Source organism: Leptonychotes weddellii, chromosome 8 (genome assembly GCF_054177405.1).
Source record: "Leptonychotes weddellii isolate Sample4059 chromosome 8, ASM5417740v2, whole genome shotgun sequence".
NCBI lineage: Eukaryota > Metazoa > Chordata > Mammalia > Carnivora > Phocidae > Leptonychotes > Leptonychotes weddellii.
Window position 1 is genome coordinate 83,738,776 of NC_138376.1, and position 13,202 is coordinate 83,751,977.

The 13,202-nt window shown below is 41.5% G+C and overlaps 1 protein-coding gene across 5 annotated transcripts in view; it reads right to left on the reverse strand.

The window, feature by feature from the left end:
- METTL24 (methyltransferase like 24) overlaps positions 1–13,202 on the reverse strand; it is a 153,805-nt gene that overhangs the window by 51,001 nt on the left and 89,602 nt on the right. For 3 of the 5 annotated variants that reach the window (XM_081828800.1, XM_081828799.1, XM_081828801.1), the window contains exon 5: positions 8,373–8,501. In XM_081828800.1, the coding sequence (XP_081684926.1) occupies positions 8,373–8,501 (129 nt within the window). Of the gene's footprint in view, positions 1–6,465; positions 8,502–13,202 lie in introns of those variants that run through there. The other 2 variants (XM_081828798.1, XM_081828797.1) reach the window with 2 other exon arrangements.

The window sequence follows — 13,202 nt, forward strand, 5'->3', positions numbered from 1 at the left end:
GTGTATATTCATTCACTGGGTCAGACTCAGCACTTTTAGCAAGATCCCTGGTTGATAGACACACTAAGAATGAGAATCAGTGCAGTAGAGTCTATCTTGAGTATTTCAGAAATGGCACTGTTTAGTACACATAGGAGAAATTTTGATAACCAGAAATAAATACATGCATGTGTGCATGTATTTACATGCATTTATGTATTGTGTAAATACATGTATTTATGTATTGTAGGTTTGTGTATATATATACACGCATGTATGTGAAGATATATATGTATATACATTTTCTATATTTCTATGTTCATAATCACTTTATTAATTGTAGAAACAGCTATCTCAACCTAAACACTGCCATTTTATCTGGAACTTAAGGGAAAAGCCATCGCAACTTGCAACCAGAGTCCTTAGAGTGGCTTTATTTTTAGTGACAAAGAGAGAACTCCTTTGCTTGCACAGCTTCCTGGAACTGCAATCACAGTCTTTAGGGGAATTTTCTAGCTCCCCACATCCTATTCTCCACCCTTCAGCTTTTGAGATCTGAGGGACTAACTCAAATCTCAAACATTTTTTAAGTACATGTCCCAGGACAGTGCTAATAGAAAATGTGAGCCATGTGTGTAACTTTTTTTCATGTGTACAATTTTTAACTTTCTAATGGCCACATTAAAAAAACCAGGGTATTAATTTTAATATATTTTATCTAATGAAATATATCCAAAGTATTATTTCAACATTCAGTTATTTTTTTTAAAAAGGTTGATTTAGGGATGGCTGGGTGACTCAGTTGGTTAAGCATCTGCCTTCGGCTCAGGTGATGATCCCAGGATCCTGGGATTGAGTCCTGCATCAGTCTCCTTGCTCGGTGGAAAGCCTGCTTCTCCCTCTGCGTTCCGCTCCCCCTGCTTGTACTCTTATGCTTTCTATCTCACTCTCTCTCTCTGGGAATAAATAGAGTGTGAGCTGGCAGAGAGGGGCAGAGGGAGAGGGAGAGAGAGAATCTCAAGCAGACTCCCCGCTGAGCACGGAGCCTGATGTGGGGCTCGATACCAAGACCCAGAGATCATGACCTGAGCTGAAATCAAGAGTCAGCAGACGCTTAACTGAGCCACCCAGGCGCCCCTCAATTATTTTTTAAATAAATATTTTACTTTCCTCATACTAAGTCTTTGAAATCTGGTGTATATTTCACACATAACAGCATGTCTCAATTTAGACACTAAATATTCATCAGATATTTTACCTGTTTCACACCAAGTCAATTTACATGCCCAAGTTGTTGCAAATATATCTGAGTTTTCTAATAATTGAATCAGGTAGAAGTTTTTAAATTTAAGTTACTTAAAATTCAGTTCCTCAGTCATATTAGCCACATTCTAAGTGCTCAATAGCAACCTGCAGCTAATGACTGCCATATTACACATAATAGGTCTAGCACCACTTTTTACACCCATAGCTCAAATATTCAACTTTACTGCTTCATCTTCAGACTACTCAAAATACGTTAAGAATATAAATTTTTCTGTGCTACGTTTTGGGTAGTTTCCTCAGGTATATCTTTCAGTTTGCTTTGCAGTCTCCTCAGCTGTATCGCTTAATCCATTAAATCTATTCCAATGACTTTCCTTTTATGGAAGGTCTAGTTATACTTTTTTATATTTACCTGTTCTTCATATATCATTTTCTTAAGGTTTCTCATATAGTCTTTTATGCCTTTTTTTTTTAAGATTTTATTTATTTATTTATTTGATAGAGACAGCAAGAGAGGGAACACAAGCAGGGGGAGTGGGAGAGGGAGAAGCAGGCTTCCCGCCGAGCAGGGAGCCCGATGCGGGGCTCGATCCCAGGACCCTGGGATCATGACCTGAGCCGAAGGCAGACGCTTAACGACTGAGCCACCCAGGTGCCCGTCTTTTACGCCTTTAATCATTTTTAACAATTTATATTATACTTTAAGACTTGTTATGTCAAGTTCTTGGGCTGAAAACCCCAGCGTTTATTGTGTATGTCAACTCTACCTCATGGTGGGCCACTTCCTTGTCAGTTGTAACTGTTTGTTAGGAATTCATCTTAAATGGGTCTTGTTTTTTCTTTTTTGAAGAAATCCTTTGTAGCCTGAGTTGAAGAGCCCCTTCACAGTCGTTTTACATCCGTTTCTGCCATATACCCTTATGTATACTCTCTCAGTTTTTTATCTTCATTTCTCAGCTTCTGGTTTTCTTCACCATGAGATTAATATAAATTCAACTCCGTAAACAGGCCAGAGGTTTCAAATTCTCATGGGAAACTTTTAGTTCCTCCCAGAGCTACAGCAAGGATAGGCTTTCTTGTGCTGGGGGTGGGGATGAGGGAGGGAGGGAGGGAGGATTTTTAGGACTCTTGCATTGAGGTAATGTAGCACTCCCAGGGTCCCACTGTGCAAGTGTCTCCATGCCGATCCTTTCCCCCCACACAGTCTTATCTCCAGTGCTTTCGGCCTCTAGCACCACTGGTACACTAAACTCCTAGGACTGCTGCAGAGTAGCTTCCCGCTCTACCCACCTGTCTGGTTCTAGGCTCCCTCTGAGCTTTGTGTGTCTGAAGATTTTTCTTTCTTGGGCATTCAGCCATACATATAAATGTATATGTACACGTGTGTGTGTGTGTTGTGTACACACACGCGCTCACACATGCACATACAGAAGGATCACCGTAGATCTACATACTTAATCTAGTATCTTCAGATGGTGCCACTTTGTTAGGATATTCTGTAAACAGATGTATAAACCAGTACAGTCTGAAACATTCCAGTTTTTAGAACCCTGTGAGTTTAAGCTGTTCTCCAAAGAGGTACTTGGCCTGAGGGCACTTCATTTGATTGGAGAACTATCATCACAGATTCCTCTTTTATTCAGGCCTTTTCTTCTGAATAAGCACATCATTTGGATTCTTCTGAATTTATCCTAAGGCTTCCCTTTATAGCACACAAATGAAGAAATTACCCTACCACTGTCTAAGCCATCTCTAATCACAAAAATCTTAGAATAATGAGATCTTCAAGCAAGAAGAAACCTTAGAAATCAAATATTCCAACCTAAGATAAGCAACTAGGCAAATAAAGGTGATGATTCGCTCGATGCCACACAGCTAGTCAGCAGCAGCATCAAAATCTTTCTCCTTCCATCCTATTCTTCTGCCTCCTCCACATAATGCGACTTAGTTGTGTATTTTTTGAACTGTCAGATTTGTGGCATAATCTTTGTAGCTTCCAGCTTGCGCTCTCCGAGTTAGGTAGTTCAAAAGAAACACTCAGCTACAGAGACTGTGTTTGTTTCATCCTTTAGTAAAACAGAACCTAGCGAAAGACATTCTTTTGGCCTCTTCCATTAGAGTTGGGACCCATAACTGTGCCCACAGGAATGTTGTTTGTTTTAAGAAGCATTAGTTGGGTTTTTTTTCTCAAAGATTTATTTATTTGAGAGAGACAGAGAGAGAATCTCAAGCAGACTCTGCTGAGCGGGGAGTCTGTCACGGGGCTCGAGCCCATGACCCTGAGATCACAACCCTAGCTGAAACCAAGGGTCTGATGCTCAACCGACTGTGCCACCCAGACGCCCCACAAAGCATTAATTTTAATGAAACTAGCATTTTTCCATATACTGTTAAACATAAAGTGTGACATTAAGTTTGCCTGATTTAGGGGCGCCTGGGTGGCTCAGTCGTTAAGCGTCTGCCTTCGGCTCAGGTCATGGTCCCAGGGTCCTGGGATCGAGCCCGGCATCGGGCTCCCTGCTCAGTGGGAAGCCTGCTTCTCCCTCTCCCACTCCCCCTGCTTGTGTTCCCTCTCTCGCTGTCTCTCTATCTGTCAGAAAAATAAATCTTTAAAAAAAAAAAAAAAAAGTTTGCCTGATTTATTTTCCTTAAGGACAGAAATATAATTATCTAAAGAATTTCAATATTTTCTAAATTTAGGCAGTTTAAGAATACATTGAATCTTTGGGTTATGATTTCATGTGATAAGTAAAGTTCAAATACCTCTTTCAATAAGAAAAAGACATTTTTACATAAAGTTAAATGTGTTCTGAACTCACAAAGAAGCAGCTATTGGCTAATACAAAAAGAATTGTTATTGCTTAAAAGGCAAACATAAACTTATCTCCAGCAGAAAAGAACAATTATATTAATTGAGCCTGGAGGTATTGTTGTGTTGTCAAGAATAATAATCTGTTTTAATGAGGGCTTCACTTTTAATCTGACAAAATATGATGATGAGGCTGGCTCCCTGGTATTAATCCAAGCTTTGCAAAAAACAAACATGTAAGACTTAGGAAATCCAAATCTTGTACTGTGTTTACTATATCTAAAATCGTATAGCCAAGACAGAAATAGCTTACATGAATAATTAATTTGTACTAAACACCGTAAACTCATGAATTTACTTTTGTTCTACCCTAATACAGATCAGTGGTCCTTCAGAGAATTCTAACAGACGTTTGTTTACTTCTTCCTGACTTTCTTCATTTTAACATATCAAATAGTTACAAATATTTATATGATAACCTGTTATAGATGCAACAAATACAATCACTCTAAGAGAAGGGGAAAGGGAAATATTTTTTCTTTGACTTTAAACTCAAATTGTGACACAGTTTGTGCGAATCTCTTACGTATGTCTTATCCGTCTTTCACCTAAACAGGTTTTTTTAATCATTTGAAGAACATCATTAAATTTATACTTTTAGATTCACTTATGAGCATTGCTCTGGTAAGATGAGGCCCATGTATCTGCAGGTCAAAGACTACTTTGAAAACAAAGGAAACACTCCATTTCCAAGTGACTGTGCCCTTTCTAAAACCTAAGAGGAAAGTGCCACATAGTGGGACAAGCCAGGGCCAAGAGCTGCTTCCAGGCCTTGCAAGAGCTTTTCTGGCAACCTGAAATATTGACAGAGAAGTCGCTGGGTCCCCCTCTTCTTGCAGGAAGTCTCCATTTGGCAGGCATGTTTTAATTAGATTTTTTTTTTTAAAGATTTTATTTATTTGACAGAGAGACACAGCGAGAGAGGGAACACAAGCAGGGGAAGTGGGAGAGGGAGAAGCAGGCTTCCCGCTGAGAAGGGAGCCCGATGTGGGGCTCGATCCCAGGACTCTGGGATCATGACCTGAGCCGAAGGCAGACGCTTAACGACTGAGCCACCCAGGGGCCCCTTAAATAGATTATTTAAACTAAACCTGCATGCTACAAAAATGTCCCAACTCTAACTGATTTGCAGGTCTGTTGTTAGTATATTTGTAGTCCCCCACCCCCCCGCCATTTACTAATAAGGAAGCAAAAATACGCCCTTTGGGAGTGGCATCTCACATCTGTTAGAGGCTATTGAGGCGGCCCTGTGGAGGGAAGGGGACCAGCACAGGCTTTGGATCTGAAAGATCGGAGAGGTGGATTCCTACTCTACCATCTACTAGTGGCATCATCTGAATAAGCTATTTAACCTCTCAGGGTTTCCTCACTTGTACAATTGGGAAAACTCCACTTCCTTATGGAGTTCCTGGGAGAATGAGGAACCATCTCTGCCCAGTGCTGGGCACAGAGGATGCTCTCGATAGCAGCTCTTGACTTTACCTCTCCCCTGTGTTCTGTCTGTGTTGCTTTTGTGGGGGTTACGGTGGTGCTGGTTCTTGTTTTGCCTTCACAAGCAGGATCTTCCCAAATGGCAGTGCGTGGTACCCCAGACCCTTGCTCGTGGCCTCCACCACTAGTTCTCCACGGGGGATGGCTTTGCCCCCAAGGGGACATTTGACACTGTCTGCAGATGTGTCTGGTTGTCACAGCTGAGTGGGGGAGAGGGAGAGGTGCTCCTGGAATCTAGTGGAGAGGGCCAGGGATGCTGCTAAACATTCTACAAGGCACAGAACAGCCTTCCCTCCCCCAACAAGGAATTATCCAGCCCAAAATGGCAATCTGTGCTGAGGTTAAGAAACCCCAGCCTACACAATAAGCATAATAAATTTCAGAGGCAGGGAAACCATAGCAACAGTCAGGATATTCATCATAAATTTCGAACTATCCATGAAGGGAATGAAGGACAGTCTTAGAAATAAGCATAAAATAAGTACAAAAAACTATTGAACAAGCTGCCTTATAGGTGGGTGTGGGTGGGTGTGTTTGTGATTTATTTTGAGTTTGTCTTCTTTTTTTTTTTAACAGTACAGCCATTCTTGCTTCAGATATATATATATATATATATATATATATATATATATATAGTGTGTGTGTGTGTGTTTGTGTGTGATGAAGTCAATGTTCTGCACCACCAATTTGGAATAAATGGGGATTTGCCCTGTATAAAAGGGGCTTTCAGTGATTCCATCAATCTTCAATCCCCTGAATTAAAAGTCTTAATATGGGCATGTACGTATCTAAAATCTGAACAGACTGGACACATAAGATTAGAACACTTCATACTTTGGTATACAAGAAGGTTTACCAGGTTTAATGTATAAAAATGTTTATTGTATATACTTCAGTGTATAAAATTTTGATTAAAAAATAAAAGAGAGAATCTGTGATATAATCCAAGCAGGAACTGGACTAAAGTTAACTTTGTTTTGAAGGCAATACCATGCACACTAAGCATTAAACCACTTCAGAGTTTTTCATGGACCCTTTGTGTTTTTGAGATACCTATGGACACAGAGCGCAACTTAGCTGCTACTTTTTAACTGATTCAAGCTGGCTCTCCCACCCTCAATGACTTTTACTAGTGTACTATGTGTTTTAAAATAAAAAGCTTATTTGTATTTTTAAAAATTCAGAAAGTCTTGTTCCCTTTTGAACTGAAGTGAATAAGATCATCTAACTCTACCATATTTTGGTTTCTCACTTGACGGCATGGTATTTTCAAACCACTGCAAGAAACAAAAAACCAGCCCAGGGAACATCTGGGGTAGAAGGAGGTAAAAAACGGGAAGAAGGGATAAAGTCTAGTAGCAACCAGCATTCTACTCTCTCCCCAAATTTCTTGAACAAACAATGGATATATAGTTTCCCTGCTCTCTCATGATGTAAAAAATGCCAGAAAATATACTTAATTTATAATAAGGTAATAACTTGGTTTGTTTTTATGCTATTCAATTGACTTATTTGAAATAGAATTTTTGAAAATCATTTGTGGGGGTCAATGTCTAATCCCATAAATAAAAATGATGGAGATCATTTGAACTACTGAGAACCTACATTTTCTGTTTAATTTCTAAAAATACAGAAAGGATTGGTGTTACTGAAACACTATGTAAGCATCCCAGGAAAGAGACAGACTTTGGCTCTCAGGCCATGGTCTTCTAACAAATGCCAACTGGCAGTAGAGAAAAACTCACTTAATCCTTGACATAATGTATTAAAAAAAAAAAATTTGACAGGATAGGCAAGGCTGTGGTTGGGAAGTCAGGTCTGAAGTCAGTGGAGGCAACAGCAAAGACACCCAAATTCTGCTTTGTGCTTGGTTTCATAGGAACAGAAGGGGATTTAAGGCTGAGTCTGAAAAGAATCCTGAGTTGAGGTTCTGCATAGTCTAGGCTTTTAAGCTCGGTGACAGAATTTGGTGCGTCTGAGTCCCCAGAAACCAGAACCAGGGGTGATTATAAAGCCACAGCATGGCCTCAGCAAAGGCTGAGGAGGAATGACTGAAATCTACAAGGTCCTAAAGAATGTCATTGACCAGGTGAACAAGAAAAACCCTGAAAGAGGGGAGTGACAGTCAAAGGAAAGGCCCTCTTTTAAACAGTAAGCTACAAACTTAAGAATCTCATCAACTCAGTAAAAATGGAAATGTTAGGTAATTTCTTCCTCATGTTGGTGAATTCATAGATTTTAGATGCATAATGAATTTTAGGGAACACAGATAAGTGGAGGGTTATCTTCCCAGTTAAAACGAAGAAGGACAAGCATCCCCGCTCTGTCGGAGGCAAACGGGAGAAAGGCCCAGGCTTTGGGCAGATGGAGATGGACTCCTGTGGCACTCCGGTGTCCATCCCATCCACAGGTCTTAACCGTGTCCCTACCACAGGGCAGGTGCCAGGCTACATGCACTACAAAGGCGATAACACAACCCCCCCCCCCCCCGGAGCAGCTAACAGGCTAGCGGGAGGAGACTGGACAAGGACACACCTCATTCTGAAGTTATTTCCCGGAGTTCTCCATGAGGTCCTGCATCCTAGGTCCATCTTGTATTCACCCAACTCAGAGTGTAACAGCTACTTGCATTGAAAATGTCTTTCTTCAGGAACAGCTGGGGTTTAGATAAATCTCTGTAACTATGAAAAAGCCTGAAACCCTTTAGTTCTAACTCTTTGAGGAGGCTGTACCAGAATCGCACGACACTGCTGTCCCCACCACTGACCTCAAACCCGGGCCAGTGGAGATGAATCTCAAAGGTGAGCTGTCCAATTTGTTCCAGGACATCTTCCAGAATAAGATTTTCTAAAACTTTCCATTCTGCACTCTCCAGATCTGCTTTGAGAACATCAATCTGTAACAAAATGATGCAACGAGATTAGCAGATTCAATAAACGTTGTTAAAAATACCATCTTGACATCAGGAGCATCGCTGTATAACTAACGACCTCCTACAAAAGCAGAATGTTTCAGATTTTAGAGTTAGAGGTCTTTTTCAATGGCCACTAATGACATGAGTTTCTAACCTCACTCCACACCAAATGTTAATACACAAATAATGAAATGCCAGTCGGAAATCATAAAGGACCCTCCTACTTTCTGCCCAGTGGGAACGGATGCCTGAGAAGGAGATGCTGGGGCATGTGTTTCATGGAGCTGCATGCCCACAGCCTCTCCCCGACAGCCCAGACTCTGCTCACAGGAACCCAGCCATGTCAGGACAGCACGGTGGCCCATAGGGAGGCCCGGACAGAGGGCCGCCGTCTGCCGGGACCACCTCACAAACCTCAGCCCCCTCCAACTTCTCAGGACTGGAAGCCAGGGAGAGTTCTCAGGTATCTGAATATTAGACTTGTAAAAAAAAAAAGATTATTATCCCATGATTTCTTTTAACAGTATACACCAGCACAGCATCCTAAAGCGGGGGAAAAAAGGCAACACCATTCTCTGTTCGTTTAATGAACCTAAGTTCACACTCTAGGTAAGATGAAATATAGGGAGAAGAGTAGGATAGGAGAGATTTTGCAATTAATTAAGAGAATCAGCTCATTTTTGCTGGCTTTGCTATTAGAATAACAGAACCCCAAATGCCTCCAGAAAGCAATGAAAGCTAATTACTTACTGAGTGCTTGTATGCGCCTGGCACCATGCAAAGTGCTTAGCTTGCAATATCCCTTTACTCCTCTCAACAATTCTGCAAGGCTGATTCTGTTGCTATCCCTGTTTGAAGTTTAGGAAACCAGACTCAGAGAGTAACCTATCCCCAGTCACACAGCTGGAGAGGCAGTGGTGACATGTGAACTGAGTCTGTCCACATGGCCCATGTTCTAACCCACTACACGATGCTGACTCCCCATAAACCACAAGACGAAAAATGGTAACTCAGATTCCCTAAAAGGCTTTTGGTTTAGAAAATAAAGTGCCATTAGAGAGTGAATGAGGCCCCATGAGTAGAAGTCTTGTTATCAACATCCCCAGTTTACATTTGCAGAGCAGTTTACAGCTTACAGAATTACTTTCTACATACATAATCTCAGCGAAACAGCCCTATGTGCAGACGAGGCCTTGGTAAAAATGACTTTGGGCTGCCGACATTGCTTGTGTGATTTCAGAGTTGGGTGGAGGAGAAGATGGGTAGGATTTAGACATAACTGCTCCAGGAAAATGGTCCTTGCCCAGTATCCTTACATCCCAAGGGAGATGCCTTCTTTCACTGTCTTGCCTTGGACAGTAGCACCTTATGGTCTTGGTAACACCCCAAGAATACCAAGAGGCCTCAGAATCATCTAGATATCTGTAAACTAGCCTGTCCAAACTCAAAAGAGAAAAAGTAAAATGAAAAACAAAAGACTTTCTTTTCTGAAAGGAACCAAAGGCAGATTCTATGCAAACATGCACAAGGCACAAGGCTAAGATAATTTTTGTGAATTGGACACAAAAGAATTAACTCACTCTTTTTTTTTTTTTTCATCTCTGCAGCCCTGCCACTTTCTTGACTTTGTTTAATCATTGAAATTTTAAGCAGAATATTCTTGAATTGGGGTAATTAAACTGCCAAAAGAAGTATGTATTTAAAACTTTACAAAATTGTCTAGTTAGTACAGAAAATAGCCAAAACTCAAAATCAACATTTCATGTCAATTGACATAGTTAAGAATTTTTTAAAATCCTTATAGATGTATTTCTACCATGGTTTTCTGTGAGTTCACATGTTGAATGTGATCAATACATCAAACTATTAAGGGACAGGGCAAAGTTAATCAGCCTGCAACTGACCTAAAAACTACACTGGTGAATATAGAGGAATATATGTTTCATATTTTTTTCCAAACATTTTTAAAATAAGCTATCAATCAGAAGTTATGAGCAACAGAAAAAAAAACAAATTAGGATAAATCATAGCAAATATATGCTTACTGTGAAAATCCAATTTCACTTACAAAATGTTGTCCTATCGAAAGAGCAGAAAGTATTTTCAAATACGACCATATTGCCAACCCCTTTTGATTCCAATGACTGGAAATTCTCCACTTCAATCAGAACCGAGTAGGTTGATCTAAATCACACGGCCAAGGATGGCGCAGGACCGAGGAGCTCATAAACTTCTTCCCTGACTTCCAGCCTGAAAGCACAGCCAGCCAAATGCTGTGAATAAAACATGGGTTTCTTTCCCTCTGTGCTTTTTCCATTTTTTGTGTTTCAGGATGTTCTCTCACCACAACTATTTTGCAAATGTAATTTCCATTATTACTACATAATGCACCCAATATTATTGTTTGTATAAGGCACTAAACATTTCTGCATCAGGTACACCTCTTTTAAGACTCTAACATCAGTTTTCAACAATCATGGCCCTAAAAATCATTACAAAAAATGATTACATCGGAATAATCAAGCGCCAATCCAAATCCAGTCAGGTTAAATCAGGTTTCTTGAGAAATACAAGGAGGTGTTAACTCTGTGTAAACTCTGCAATAACGAAAGACATATTCTTGGGTGGAAGGGTCTCGAAGAAGGTAGATCAAACAACGTATCTGCTACAATTTCAGAGGCATTAAAAAGGTCCTCCTATCAAAGAGTATCTCCTTTCCCTTGTGCCTGAAATACCCAATAAATCTCCTTTCCCAGAACTTTTTGAGGAAATGAGAATTTTAATTTTAACTGGATTAAGGTGTGAGGCCGTTTGGCAGCCCCCACATCACGGGCACAAGCTTCTGTCTGCATTCACCCACCTGGAACTGCAGAGATGAGAAAAAGGAGGCAAAGGGGCACTGGTCTTTGTGCTAGTTTGCTAGGGCCGCTATTAAAAAGTACCACAAATTGTGGGGCTTCAGCAACACTAATGTACTGTCTCATAGTTCCGGAGGCTACACGTCTGACATCGAGGTGTCCAACAGCATTGGTTCCCCCGAGAGCTACACGGGAGACTTGGTTCTGTGCCTCTCCCCTAGCTCCTGCTGGCTTACTAGAAGTCTCTGTCATTCCTTGGCTTCTGCATTACTCTGATCTATTTCTTCATCTACAGGTTGCCTGCACCCAAATTTCCCCTCTTTATAAGGACACCAGTCATATTGGATTAGGGGCCCAGCCTATATCAGTATGACTGACTTATTTATTTATTTATTTATTTATTTATTTATTTATCTATCTATCTATCTATTTATGTTTAGAGATTTTATTTATTTATTTGTCAGAAAGGGAACACAAGCAGGGGCAGTGGCACAGGGAGAAGCAGGCTTCCCGCTGAGCAGGGAGCCGATGCGGGGCTCGATCCCAGGACCCTGGGATCACGACCTGAGCTGAAGGCAGATGCTTAACAACTGAGCCACCCAGGCGTCCCATTATGACCTCACTTAAGCTAATTACAGCTGCAGTGACCCTATTTCCAATGAAGGTCATATTCTGAGGCACTAGGGGTTAGGACTTCAACGTAGGAATTTGGGGGGCACACAGTTCCAGCTACAACAGTGTGTGAGGTAGCTATCCCTGTAGGAGCTTTGGCAAGGCAGTATGTGTTCTGGAGCCAATTCCCCAGCCAGTGCCTGGGGAAAGTGTCCTGTACCAGAGATCCAAGGAGGCAATTGTGGATGCTGTCCTGCCAGTCCCTACATCAGGCAGCCCTCACAGCTCCAACTTCGCAATATCCAGGGCAGGTCAACAGGGCTCCATGGCCAATTAAAACCACCATCATAAAAGCCCTGTGCTTCGTTCCCTGGTGCCTTCCCAGCCACACAAGCAGGCCCAGCAGGTACACTTTGTCTCTGGCACCCCCCATTTCCCTAGCCGCTTCCCTCTCCCTCCTGGAACTCAGCAGGCACTCAACACCCTCATGCTTGCAGCTCCCCACCCGAGCCTTTTCCCTTTCAAGGGGACTCTGCAGCGGGCTGGGCACACTGCACCGCACACTGCAGCGCCTTTAAAGGACTGGGTCTGGGACTCACCAGCATCACTTCCACTGCATTCTACTGGGCAAAGCAAATCACAAGGCCAGCCCAGATTCAAGGTGAGGTGAAACAGATTCCAGCCCTTGAGGGGAAGAGTGGCATACACAGAAAGGAAAGACAAACTGTTCCTGGTCATGGTTGCAAATAATTGACCCCGGTGATTAAAAGCGATATTCAAATTTATATACAAATCCATGAATGAGCCATAGTATTAGGATAGAAGTGAACCTTTGCTGGACACAAGCAACACTCCAGGAAAAATAAATCATAAAGCCCTTATTCATCAGAATATTATTAAAGAAGGGACATTAATTAAAACATGGCATTTACTATTAGATCTGGCTTTCCTCGGACATTGACAAAGAACCTGGGATAACCAATGGATTAAGGATGACTAATAAAGAAAACACTGAAAAGGACAAGTAAAATAAATACGTGTAAGTCTTAGATATCATATTAGTGTACCAGGGTTGCTATAACAGAATGCCACAGACTGGGGCCGGGGTTGGGGGAGGCTTAAACAACAGACATATTTTCTCCCAGGTCAGAGGCTGAAAGTCCAAGATCAAAGTGTGGGCAATTGTGGTTTCTCCTGAGGCTTCTCCTTGGCT